Here is an 11,713-nt window from a genome sequence, read left to right as displayed (position 1 = left end):
AAGAAAAACGACGACGAACGCGCGAGCAGTGGCACGAGCGCGTCCCTGTGACCGCGTGACGTGTACAATCAGGCACGTACTCATCAGTTCACGTTGTGCCGCCTTTCGCAGCAGTTCGTGTTGCTGCAGCGCTGTCGCATTTACCGTAACGGCACCAAGATAGAGTGTACTAGTACACTCTAGCCAAGACGACCGCAGCCGCTGATCAGTGCTAGAATTACCAGCAGTGTTTATAGTAACACCACGTCGTTACTACGAAATGCTTACGCATCATTCAGATAACTCTCTGAGGAGATCCTACGTAATTTTCTAGGCTTTCGAGGTCCTTTATTTAAGGCAATATAAAAAGAGGCAAAAAAAAAAGTGTCGTGCCAGTAGATCGGTCATTGCCGTGGCAGTTAGACTTGCAGTGGCAGTTAGACGCCACTGCATTGCTTTCGGCACAACGAATCAGCAAAAGCATTGCCTCCAAGATTGGAATTTGTCAATTTAAGAAAGCGATCACTGGAAGCTGGATTTGGATGGATCTTGTCCCCAAACAATAACCGCAGTTGCTAACACTGCATTCATGGTCAAGCCGAGCGCTACCAGCGGCGATTGCTGCGAACTGCAAGTTACTTTGGTTTGCTTTGGACGACGTAGCGGCCTCAAGTTAACCGGCGACCGGCTTGAAAACGGAATTCAATTCTGGTGCGCTTAGCAGTCTTTGGCATGGCTATTTAGAGCAACAAAATGTTAGACCATTGTCTCTGGAAGATTGCTTATGGCAGGCATGTTACAAAGCGGTAGTTCTGTATTTAACGTGGAGCGCGGGAATTCCGCGCCTCCTAAAAAACCTTATCAGCTTAAAACAAATCGTTTTCCAACTTGTGTTATAGTACGTTTAGCCTGCGTGTGAGTACTATACAGCTGTATTTTTAAGATAGATTAATAGTTATTTTTGTTAGAATTAGCATGAGACATATTTATAACAGGAGCCGCATGACCTGCATGAAATTGCCGCCTATTACATGGCGCGAGGCATTAGATTAATTTAGCACGCCAAAAAAGGTCGTGCTTGCTTCCTTTGCTTTTGTCCGAACACAATTATAACAGGAGCCGCATGACCCGCATAAAATTGCCGCGTAGTGCACGTAGTGTGGCATTAGTATAGCGCGCCTAAACGATCGCGCTTGCTTCCTTTGCTGTTCGAATATATAACAGGAGCCGGATGACCTGCACATAAATTACCGCGTATTGCACGTAACGAGGCATTTGATTAATATGGTTCGCCTAAGTGGTCGTGCTTACTTTGCTGTTAGTAAGCGTGCATGGCAAATCTGTGCTGTGAGATTATGAGGGTCCCTGAGGTGTGTTGCCTTTACTGCGAGTTTCTCACTTGACGTAAGCGCTGCAAGTAACAAATGCAAACGATAGGCTGCACCACAGTGCACTTACTGTATAGACATACTACTAAATGTAGTTAATTACTGCACTATATAATTTATGATCTTCTAGGATTAATATGTTGTGGTTTTGACACAGTTTGGACTTTCATTTGCGTTTGTGCGGATGGTATTGCGATATACTTCTGAAGTCAAATGAACTTGTGCAGCATTGTATTCCAACAGGAATTATGATTGTGTTACTGTGTTTCCCTCTGGAAGTAAAACCTCTTCATGGACACCTGCTACTACTATTTGAGAGTTTTATATTAAAAGGCGCAAGTGGGCTTGCATGCCTATGAACCCAGAGTCTACTTGGGTTTTGCTGGGACCCAAGCAGGGGCTTGCATACACAAGTGGAAGTTTCTTTTGTGTCCCGGATAGGTGTTATCTGGGCACTCTGTGCTTGTCATCTTGGAGTATGGTGTGCGAATACTCGAAACTGTTGAATAAATAATCGGATAGTGTCCTATTTGATTTGGTCTTTGACTCAAATAGTCACTATTCATAAATGCAGATACTTTTCGAATATTTGAAAAAGTCTGCTGGTGCCCAAATAAACACAAAATTGGACCAAAAGTATGGTACATTTTCATCCCTGCGGATATAGTATAGACATAAAACATGAGAACTTGTGTAATGGAGTAAGCTGCGTCACTTACATAGCCATACTTTACAGGCTGTTCAACAATCATTTGCACTCTGAAGAGCCTTGTGCATGTGAAAAAACTACTTGCTTGATCCTAATGCTTTTAATAAACAGTGCTTTATGTAATGACAGAAAGTTGTTAACTTTAATAATACTGGGATGTGAACATCGTTTCCATCGAATTGTAATAACGACTGTTCATTATTCAAAAAGTATTTGATATTCGATTCGGTTCAAAAATCACTAATCGCAAACCCCCGCTTTGGAGTGACTGTTGGTGTACATAAATATGCATATCTACTTAATGAACAAACTGCAGATTTAGGTAAAGTTGAATGCCATAGAAAGCTGCTTTCCAACCAGAAACTCTTGTCGATAAACTTATTTTTGCATTCATTTGAAAACTAAGTAATAATGCCATCTGGTGCCCATTAGCTCATTTTTACTTTCATTTGTTAGAGTTCAAAAAGGTATAGGCCTGTTTTGCAGGCTTTATACCACAAGTGCGGGATAACTAAACTTGGACTTCAACTTTCACGGTTGGCTTGTGGGGAAAAAAAGGGGATGGGTGGGATGATGGCACATCCTAGCTATGCATTCTTTGTGCTTTTCCCCAGCAGCTGACTTGCTTGTAAATAGTTGGTTGCTTCCAAAACAGGAGTGGAAGTAGATAGTGAAGGTTGTTTATAGCTGCAGTAATATCTCTGAGCCTCTTATCACAATTGGTGTATCAGTGTTCCTTTTCTTATTATGTTCTTAAGGTTGATATTTTTTAATATCTTCCTTCGTGTTTTCAGTTTTTGAAAGGCTTATGTCACCATTTTCTTGAGGGTATCATTTGGTTGACACCTGATTTTGTATTATTTTACTATACTCCGAGGCATGCCAGGAAAACCATTGAACTGGATATAGTGTCTACTTTTATGCATGTATAGGCACAGAAGTTTCATCATGCTGGTTTTATGTATTAGAGGTGTGCTATGCATTAGGAAGACCTTTGCAGATATTTTTATATCAAAATCTTGGTTACATAGAGTTTGGAATAAGTGCTACCTCAATGGTAGGTGAAACATTTGAATCTGGGAAGCTACTGAGGTAAACTCCCATTACAGGGCAGAGCACAAAATTCCAGAAAATAGGGGGATATGTTAAAAAAAAAATTAACTACAGAGTTAATTGTTTTGATGGTATTGCAAGAATAAATTTTACTTCTCATTCTTGTTTAAAAATTTAAATGCAATTAACAGGCTTAAATGCTGCGAAAAACAAATGTGCTCACTTTGTAGCTTATGTGATTGTGAATATTTGAGCTCTGTGTGTGATTCCTCATTGCTCAGAAGTTATAAACAGCAAGCTATTTTTTTAAAATTGTGTGCTGGTTTGATCATGATGAGTTGTGGTGCTGCAGTGTAACATGTTCTTTAATGTAATGGCAGTACAAGTTATCCTAGTGATTGCTGCCATACCTAAGTAATTGTGGCAACTTAGCTGTAGTGGCTTGAAAATTTTTTCGAGCTTCTGAAAAGAGATTTAAAAAACCACGGCACTTATTTCAATTGTTCATAATGTTTTAAGCCATCTGCATTGCTTTGCTGTTGCTAATGGTTTAATAAATTTTCCTGTTGCTAAGCTGTATTTTCTATAATGCAGTCGTAACCATCTGTTGGTGGCATTTTATTCTAGTCACCATATTAATAGACTTGGAGAGTTATTACATTTCTGAGTAAATCACTGATTTAATTGTTTTGTGTTGTGTGTGTTATAACCATTAAAAAAAATATATTGACCATTATAGGGGAGGGAAAAGGGTTTTGTGTCTATTTCTGCACAAGCAGCATGATGAAGTTCGAAGTCAGTGCCAAAAGAGTTTTTTGGGCCTGAGGAGTAATAGAGGAAGTGGCCTCAGCAGCAGAGTGCTATACTACTTTACAGGTGCCTGCAGCATGGGTGGCGGCCGAGCCCGCAAAGGCGGCAGCAATGGTGGGGGAGCGGAAGAGGCACCAGCTCGGGCCAAGATGAGTGCTCCTGGTGAAGCACAGCAGGTGGCCCTGGAACGGGTGAATACAGCGAGGAAATCCTTTCCTGCCACTTGTGAGACCCACAAGAAGCACAGGAAAAGGTTCTTTCGTGGAGGCACCTATGGTCTATACCTGAGTGTCTCTCGGCGCAAACGGCGTCACCGCAAGGCCGGCTCAGACGAAAGTGGCACTTCTATGGATGGGGAGGCAGCTGCACCTGAAGCGGGCAAGGAGAACAGCTGCCCTGCACCTGAAGCAGAGGCTCCAGCAGAGGAGAGTGCGAGTGAAGGAAACTCGCAGAATGGGGTCCAGCCTGTGGAGGGCTCTGCTGGTTGGGGCCATGATTCAAGCATTGCTTCTAGTGTCAAGAGTCGACAGCGAGTGAAGCGGCGCCTAATGGATGACCATGTTGATGTGGATGAAGTGAGCCTCTGCTCATCCAGCAGTCCACCTGACGGACCTGGCAAGAAAGTTCCTCCACGCAAAGGTTGGTATCAATGAAGGTTTATTGCTACCCACCACAGGTGCTATCATTGTGCTCCTACGGTCAACATAAAATAAAATGCAATGCTGTGAGATGCATTCTTAGGCACATTAAGACTGACATAAAGTGGCTTGCAGTCAAGAATGTTCATTACTCTTGTCGTTACTCATTAGCATTGTTTGGCTACATTTAGTTCGTTTAGAGCACTGTTCTATATTTTTTTGCATTTTCTGAATCCGATAGGTGCTGCTAGAATATTTTTTCTTTATTTTGTAAGGAAACCTCACTACATTGCACAAGGAAAAATAAATACATACCATAGATTTTTTAAAATTATCACTATTATCTGCCTGCTTGTGTATAGAATCCTTCTGAGCAAATTTTGATGTCAATAGGAAACTTCAGGTTTTGCACACCCAAAGTCAGGAAATGCAAACTGCCGGGTGTGCAAAAGAATGCAAAAAATGTGTACAAAAGAATGCAGAATGAGTACAAAAGAGCACAAGCAGGGCATGGGGTTTGGTTACACAAAGACGTTTGGGTGCGCTATTTCTAAAACTCTCTCCTCTGTCTACTTGAACTTACTTCAAGTGCTTATTTCTGTATTTAGTTGTAAATCACAATTTGAATGGTGTAACAGCTTTTATGGATTTAATGCTCCCTTTGTTCGTGTATTTTATGAAGAGGAGCAAATGGGCAGATACCATGGTGTAATGAAAGAGAGCAACATACTAGTCAAGGTAGCGATACTACTGCATACTTTTATAAATAAGATACTAGAGAACTGCGCGGGATTGGGCTGATTCGAAAGCAGGGGTCTGGCTCGGGCCGGTTAAGCAAGTTTTAATTTGTGTCCTTGCCAGGCTCAGGCTTAGGAGCTTCGGGCTCGGGCACAGGCTTCAGTTGGGCCTATATTAGGCTCAGTTATGGTATTTTCTACGTTATAATACTGTCAACTGCAGCCATAACAGAATTTTGGGTCATTGGCATCTGTCGACGTATGGGAAGGCAGGATCATGATTTACAGCGCGAGAAGACCGAGACTAAGAAATAGGGACGACATGAGCACTGTCTTTCAACTGATGATTTATTGAAAACATGTGCCGGATAAATATACAAGTGCACACACACACAAAAATGAAACTCAAAAGGGGGGGGGGGACAAATTCGGCAGTCACATGGCCGTGGTGCAGTTTAGTGTTGTCTAGGAAAGCAAACTGTTCAGCTAGAGCAATACACGGCTGGCTCACACAAGACTGCACATGCTTTTCATTATGAAAAGCTTTGCCAATTTCATGGGTGTGCCTCATAAGAATGGAAGTGCTGTGAAATCTGGCAAGCTATCACATGAGTGACAGTGTCTTATAAATGAGAGCTGGGTCTACCTTTAAGTGAACTGAAATGTTCCCTCAAGTGAACATTGATACAACAGCCAGTTTGGCCTAGTTAGGCCTTGGCACAAAAAAGTGGGGCTTTTTAAACAGCTCCTATACAACCGTGTGTAAAGCTGGTGGTGTGGAGAACTGTACATAAGTTACCCTGAGAAGCCAACACCTCGTCTAGGAAGTGTTGTATGAGCTGCCTCGCCCTCTGCTTTTCTCTTAATGACTGTCTTTTTTTAAATCTCTTTCTTTCTATGTGTGGTGCATTTTTCTTTATCTTTCTGTCTCCCCTTCCCCAGTCCAAGGTAGCAAACTGGATATCTACCTTCCGGTTAACCTCCCTGCCTTTTGCATCTCATTTATCTCTCTCTCTCTGAATGACTGTACAAATGCTAACAAGCTTTATTTATTTATTTTTTTTGCTGGGAAGGCATTAGAGGCTGTTTAGAAGAACTTTAAGGACGAAATGCTAAAACACCCGTGTGCTTAGATTTAGGTGCACGTTAAAGAACCCCAGGAGGTCAAAATTGTTCCGGAGTCCCCCACTACGGTGTGCCTCATAATCAGAATGTGGTTGTGGCACGTAAGACCCTATAATTTTTTTTGGGGGGGAACTTTAAGCCTGCGGCTGTAATGGCTGCCAGTGTCAAAAAGCATGCCCTCTCCATGTTGTCTTATCAGGTTGGAGCGGCTTGCAGTGGCCATCAAGGCAGCACAGGCCAATCATGAAATATTTTTCACCGCCAAACCCCACATACCGGAGAAACGTTTCAGAGCTATCGTTATGGGACGGGGCGACTCGTGGCAGCATGCTTTATCTGAGTATGTGTATGGCACTTGCGCACATTCTCCATTTTGGATCCCTTTCTAAACACGTGCAGTGCGGGACTTCGGATTAATTTTGAGCACTTGGGCCTCTTTAACGGGCACCTAAATGTAAGTACACAAGCATTTTTTCATTTTGCCCCTATCAAAATTTGCATGATGAATTAGATTTATCATGGTGTCATGGGCACCAAACAGAATACACATGAGGAGGGGGCTGGCAGCAGTGCTAGAAAGATATTTGCTAGACAGAATGGTGTTATATATATATTCAATTGTGATGGCGTTGAAGAGATCGGACACCTGATTGAATAGTGGAAGGTTCAGGAGAAGGCTTCCTAGACTGTCTTCACTTGGCCAAATTATTCTTCGTAATAGCAGCCCCAAGCGTAAGTAGTGAAAGTAATTTCCGTGAAGCAGGTTGCATTTTTCAAGAGCAGAAAACAACCTTAAATAGTTGTGGGAGGATCGTTTGTTTCTGCACAAGAATATTTAGACTTCTGGTGGCCCTGAACAATGTGCCGCCTTACCTGTGGTTGCATTAAATGCAAGATTAAATATGAAACACATTTTAAACACTTTGTTATAGCAATGAAGTAATTTATTAATGCAGTAGCAAATAAATTCTGAAATATATGTCCGCAAATTTTGTTGCGTGCTAAGGCATAGTGCAACTCTCTACTGGTTTTCATTTAATTTCTTAATTTTTGTTCAAGTGAGTTGAATAATGTACTATTGTTTCCTGCATAATTAGTCCAACATAGTTTAATTCAAACTTTTAACTATTCTTTGATAGATACTCCAAACTAACACGGACGCTGCAAAACCTTGCAATGTTCTTGAAGGCGGTGTTTTAAGTAAAACATAACGCAGAAAGAAAGTCAATCTCTCACTGCATTTTTCTTTTGAACAATGTTTTTAATATTAAATGACATGGCCCTCATGTTCATTGACTTGTATTGATTATTTCTGGCAGCACCTGGGTTTGCTGGGAATTAGCATGAACGAAGAAGTATAACATCTTAAAAGCCAATAACAGAATTTCACTTTGTCTAAATTGCTTATAAATGAGTAGTTATACTATAGTCTGAAGCAATCTTGGCAAAGCTGCAGAGCTGGCAATTGTCTCATTGTCTTATTAGCAGCTTTTCTTAATTTTCTTAATAGCTTCGGTGACATTGTAGCACCAGCAGTGACACCACGATGCGCATCGTGGTGTCTACTTCTCCGTTTTGTGGTGCTAAAATGTTATTCAAGTTTCTATACCAACCTGCCTAACACACAGCAGTGCTTTTAATAGTGCCTAAGCAGATGACGCGTGCACCTGGTGGTTAGTGTCTATGATAAATGTCCCAGAACATCACCTCCGAGTATGTGCCACGGTGGCTTAGTGGCTATGGTGTTGTGCTGCTGAGCTCGAGGTCCTGGATTCAATTCTGGCTGCAGCGGCTGCATTTCAATGGGGGCGAAATGCAAAAACGCCCGATTACTTACGTTTAGATGCACGTTAGGAACTCGAGGCGGTCAAAATGAATGTGGAGTCTCCCACTGCGGCGTGCCTCATAATCAGATTGTGGTTTTGGCACGTAAGACCCCATAATTTAATTTTTAAGTCACCTATTTGTATTTAATGGAGCTGGAAGAGCTTCTAGTGGCATTGTACTATGGAATTCAGAAAGCCAATAGACCAGCGTACTTCAATTTACATTCCAGCTAACTTTATTTGTTCAAATTCTCGCATTGCATGTTGCAATGATTCTCTGAGATTTAAGGTTGAGGGGAAATGGCTGGCTGTGTGTACAAAAGTAGTCACCTATGCCTTCGCTGTATATGGCTGCACAACTATTTGGCAAATTTAATACAGGCGTTCAATCACACAGTAATGCACAAGCATAATAAACAGGTGATGTACTTTTTCTTTCTTTTTTATAGGTTCTTAGCAACAACTTCAGTGAAAAAACCTGACATTAAAATATTTTTCTATAGCGAAAAATTAGTGTGTGGCTGGTATCTTAACTGAAAACGGGACGGGCCTGGCTGATCCAGGCCAAGATTGAAACACTGGCCTGGGCTAGAGCGGACCGGCGCATGGCACGTTCTAGCTTGGGCTGGGCCAGAAAAAACAGCCGATGTAGTGCTCTATAAGATACTCACAATAATATTATGAGAGCATCTTAGCTTTGTTGCTCCCTTTCATCACACCTATGTGGCACTGCAGCATGGCACTTGAGCACTACTGTGCACTTCATCTCTTGCAGAGAAGGCTTATTTAGTTACAGCAGCGTTCAGAGCACATATTGTTTTTTTATATTGCGCTTTCCTTAAGGCTAATGCATAGATTTTGTTCACTGGACTACTTACATGTTTAAGTAAACTTTTTCGTTCTTACATCAGTTTTCATCTTTCACTGTTCTTATTTCATAGAAAAGTATGTCACTTTGACAGGTGTGGCAGCTTGGGCAAGTTGGTAATGCATGATCTGGTGTAGGCAGTACACGATAAATGAGAAAGGGAGAAAAAAAAGGGGGTGGGATACATGTAGCACTAACTTCAATTGCTTTTTTATTGATGTGAACCCTACAGCATTATGTAGGGGCGCCAGTGCATTCTCCACATGTTAACATGCCATGACCTTGGAGATCCTAGTCCTTTCTTGGATAGGGCAGTCACTACGGTGAGGGGCCCCCTTTTTATTCCATCGCATGTTTTGTGCAGACTTGTGCTAGTTGGTACATCTGGTGCATATGTATGGATTCACAAATATATTTGCTTCTTTTGTTCCTAACCTAAACTATTTAGAAAATTAAAAAAAAAAAACAAAAAAACCTTTTAACATACACACGGCTGGAAACGAGGGCCTCGAAGTCACAAATTCAATGTTTTCCTATGGTGCCACCAATCACAAACTAAAGAAGGCACTATTACATAGGTGCTGTATCGGCTTCTGTTGCCCCGTCACCTACAGTATTGCTACTATAGTGAGGGGGCCCCTCACTATAGTCGCTTTTTTTTTGATAGCACTAGTGAAGGCTTTGACATGCAAATGTCACCAAGTCTAGTTATCATTTCTACTTTAATACACTTATCTCTGATTGGCTGGTTATTACTTTTCCCAACAAAGATGGTTTTATGGTAGTTTGGCTTACAACCACGCACTTTGCAATGAAGTTCTAGAAAGCCACTATTCTTGTTGACATGATGCTAACTTAGCAGACTGTTCACACGTCATCCTGTTCGGCCAACATGGGCCCGAAAAAAGGCACGCAATAATAGATATTCTTTGCACAGCCAACAAAGTTGCTGTTGTGCGCTTTGTCAAAACAACAGTTCTGGTCTGGTGCTGCAGCTTAGCCTCTGTAGCTTATTGGATAGATACAGAGCATACCATCTTCACATCTGAGTGCATTGCTATTTGTTTTCAAGTGGTGAGAAGCATGGTATGTGGGATCACAGTTTTTCCATGACTGTAAGGGAAACAGTCGGATGTTTTCAACATTTCTTTTCTTAAATGGTCTTCTATGCTAACCAGAACATGGTCAGGATATTCTGCATTCACTAAGTCTCTAGTTCCTACATTTAAAGAGACATCAGTGAGATGTGAACATGACTTCCACAGAGCATTCGTCAAATATAATTTTACAATGATCTTTTTCTTCTTTCTGGGGTTTTATGTGCCAAAATTAACTTGATTATGATTGTGATCCTTTTACATGATTTTATTGACCCAAATGGAAAGGAAGCAAGGGCTTTTTGGCAAATGCCTCATATAATCGGATGTCAAAGAAATGAATTCTCCCATTGACAAGCACCTCATGTGTTACTTTGAGTGTGAGTAAGCATGTATGAACAATTGTTAGTACATTGGCAGTATCAGGTTCAAAGGAACTGGAACTGCAGTCAAGTAAAAACAATTGATCTTCAACCCACCTAAAAACCTTGGTTACCTTTCACTGGCCTAAGCAAGTAGAAATCTTGGTGTCAAGTTGAGCTGAAAGCAAGTCTTAAGAACCGGTGCTAAACGTGACCCAATGCACACTTTTGCAGGTAAAGCTGTCTGTAGGTAAAATAGGGAGGTAATGCAGGGTATCCTGATCATGTTCTGGTTAGCTTAGCAGAAGTCATTTTCAAAGGAAAATGTGTGGAATCTCCTACTGGCTTCACCTGTGGCCATGGAAAAACAAAAGTTAGCTGTAGATAACTATATAGAGTTAGTTAGATATATTCACTGTGTTTCTTACGACTTGAAAAAAAAAATAATAATGCACTCAGATGGGAGGTGGTATGTTCTGCATCCAATGAGCTACAGAGGCTGAGCTGGCTCACAAGAGTAAGTTTGTTAGGGCTAAGCAGAGCATGTCATTTATCATGTGCCTTTTTTTTTAGAACCTATGGGGGCCAAACATGCAAATGTCTGATGCTCTTTGAGCATCACAGCAATAATGGTGGCTCACTAGATCTTCATTGCAAAGTGTAGGGTTGACAGCCAAATTTCAATAAAATGATTATTGTGAGAAAAGCCGTAACCAGCTAATCAGAGAGATTATTGAAATGGAAATCATAGCTTTGCTTTTTGACGTTTGTGGGACTATGCCTTCAGAAAAATAATTCAATTTCTGAGAGCATGATCTGTAAATGGCACTGAGCATGCACTGGTGATCCCACATAATGCTGCTTTATTGACGTCAAATGCATCTGAAAGTTTGTGCTATCTCCTTTTGTCCGTGTTTGTTAAGTACACCAAGTCACATTAAGTAACCAAACCGTTGGTTTTTCAAAGGTGTGATGCTTTCTGTATTAGTCTTAACTTTGGTTAAATTTTATTAGAATGTGTCACACATGTGGAAGTGTTAAATTCAGTCATTCTCAGGCAGGATTATAGATTGCCAGTTATTTTATGGGAGTACACTGCTACAATAAAAGAAAAAAAAAAG

The 11,713-nt window shown here is 41.1% G+C and overlaps 1 protein-coding gene across 1 annotated transcript in view; it reads left to right on the top strand.

The window, feature by feature from the left end:
- Positions 1-560: 560 nt before the first annotated feature.
- The window catches only part of LOC119433159 (histone-lysine N-methyltransferase EHMT1-like), a 135,626-nt gene continuing 124,473 nt past the window's right edge, over positions 561-11,713 (top strand). The window contains exons 1-2 of the mRNA XM_037700298.2: positions 561-690; positions 4,006-4,578. Coding sequence (XP_037556226.1) covers positions 4,017-4,578 — 562 coding nt within the window. The 5' untranslated portion in view covers positions 561-690; positions 4,006-4,016. The remainder of the gene's footprint in view (positions 691-4,005; positions 4,579-11,713) is intronic.

This window comes from Dermacentor silvarum, chromosome 1, assembly GCF_013339745.2.
Source record: "Dermacentor silvarum isolate Dsil-2018 chromosome 1, BIME_Dsil_1.4, whole genome shotgun sequence".
NCBI lineage: Eukaryota > Metazoa > Arthropoda > Arachnida > Ixodida > Ixodidae > Dermacentor > Dermacentor silvarum.
Note: the sequence above shows the minus strand (reverse complement) of the source record. Positions and strands in the feature narration are given on the sequence as shown.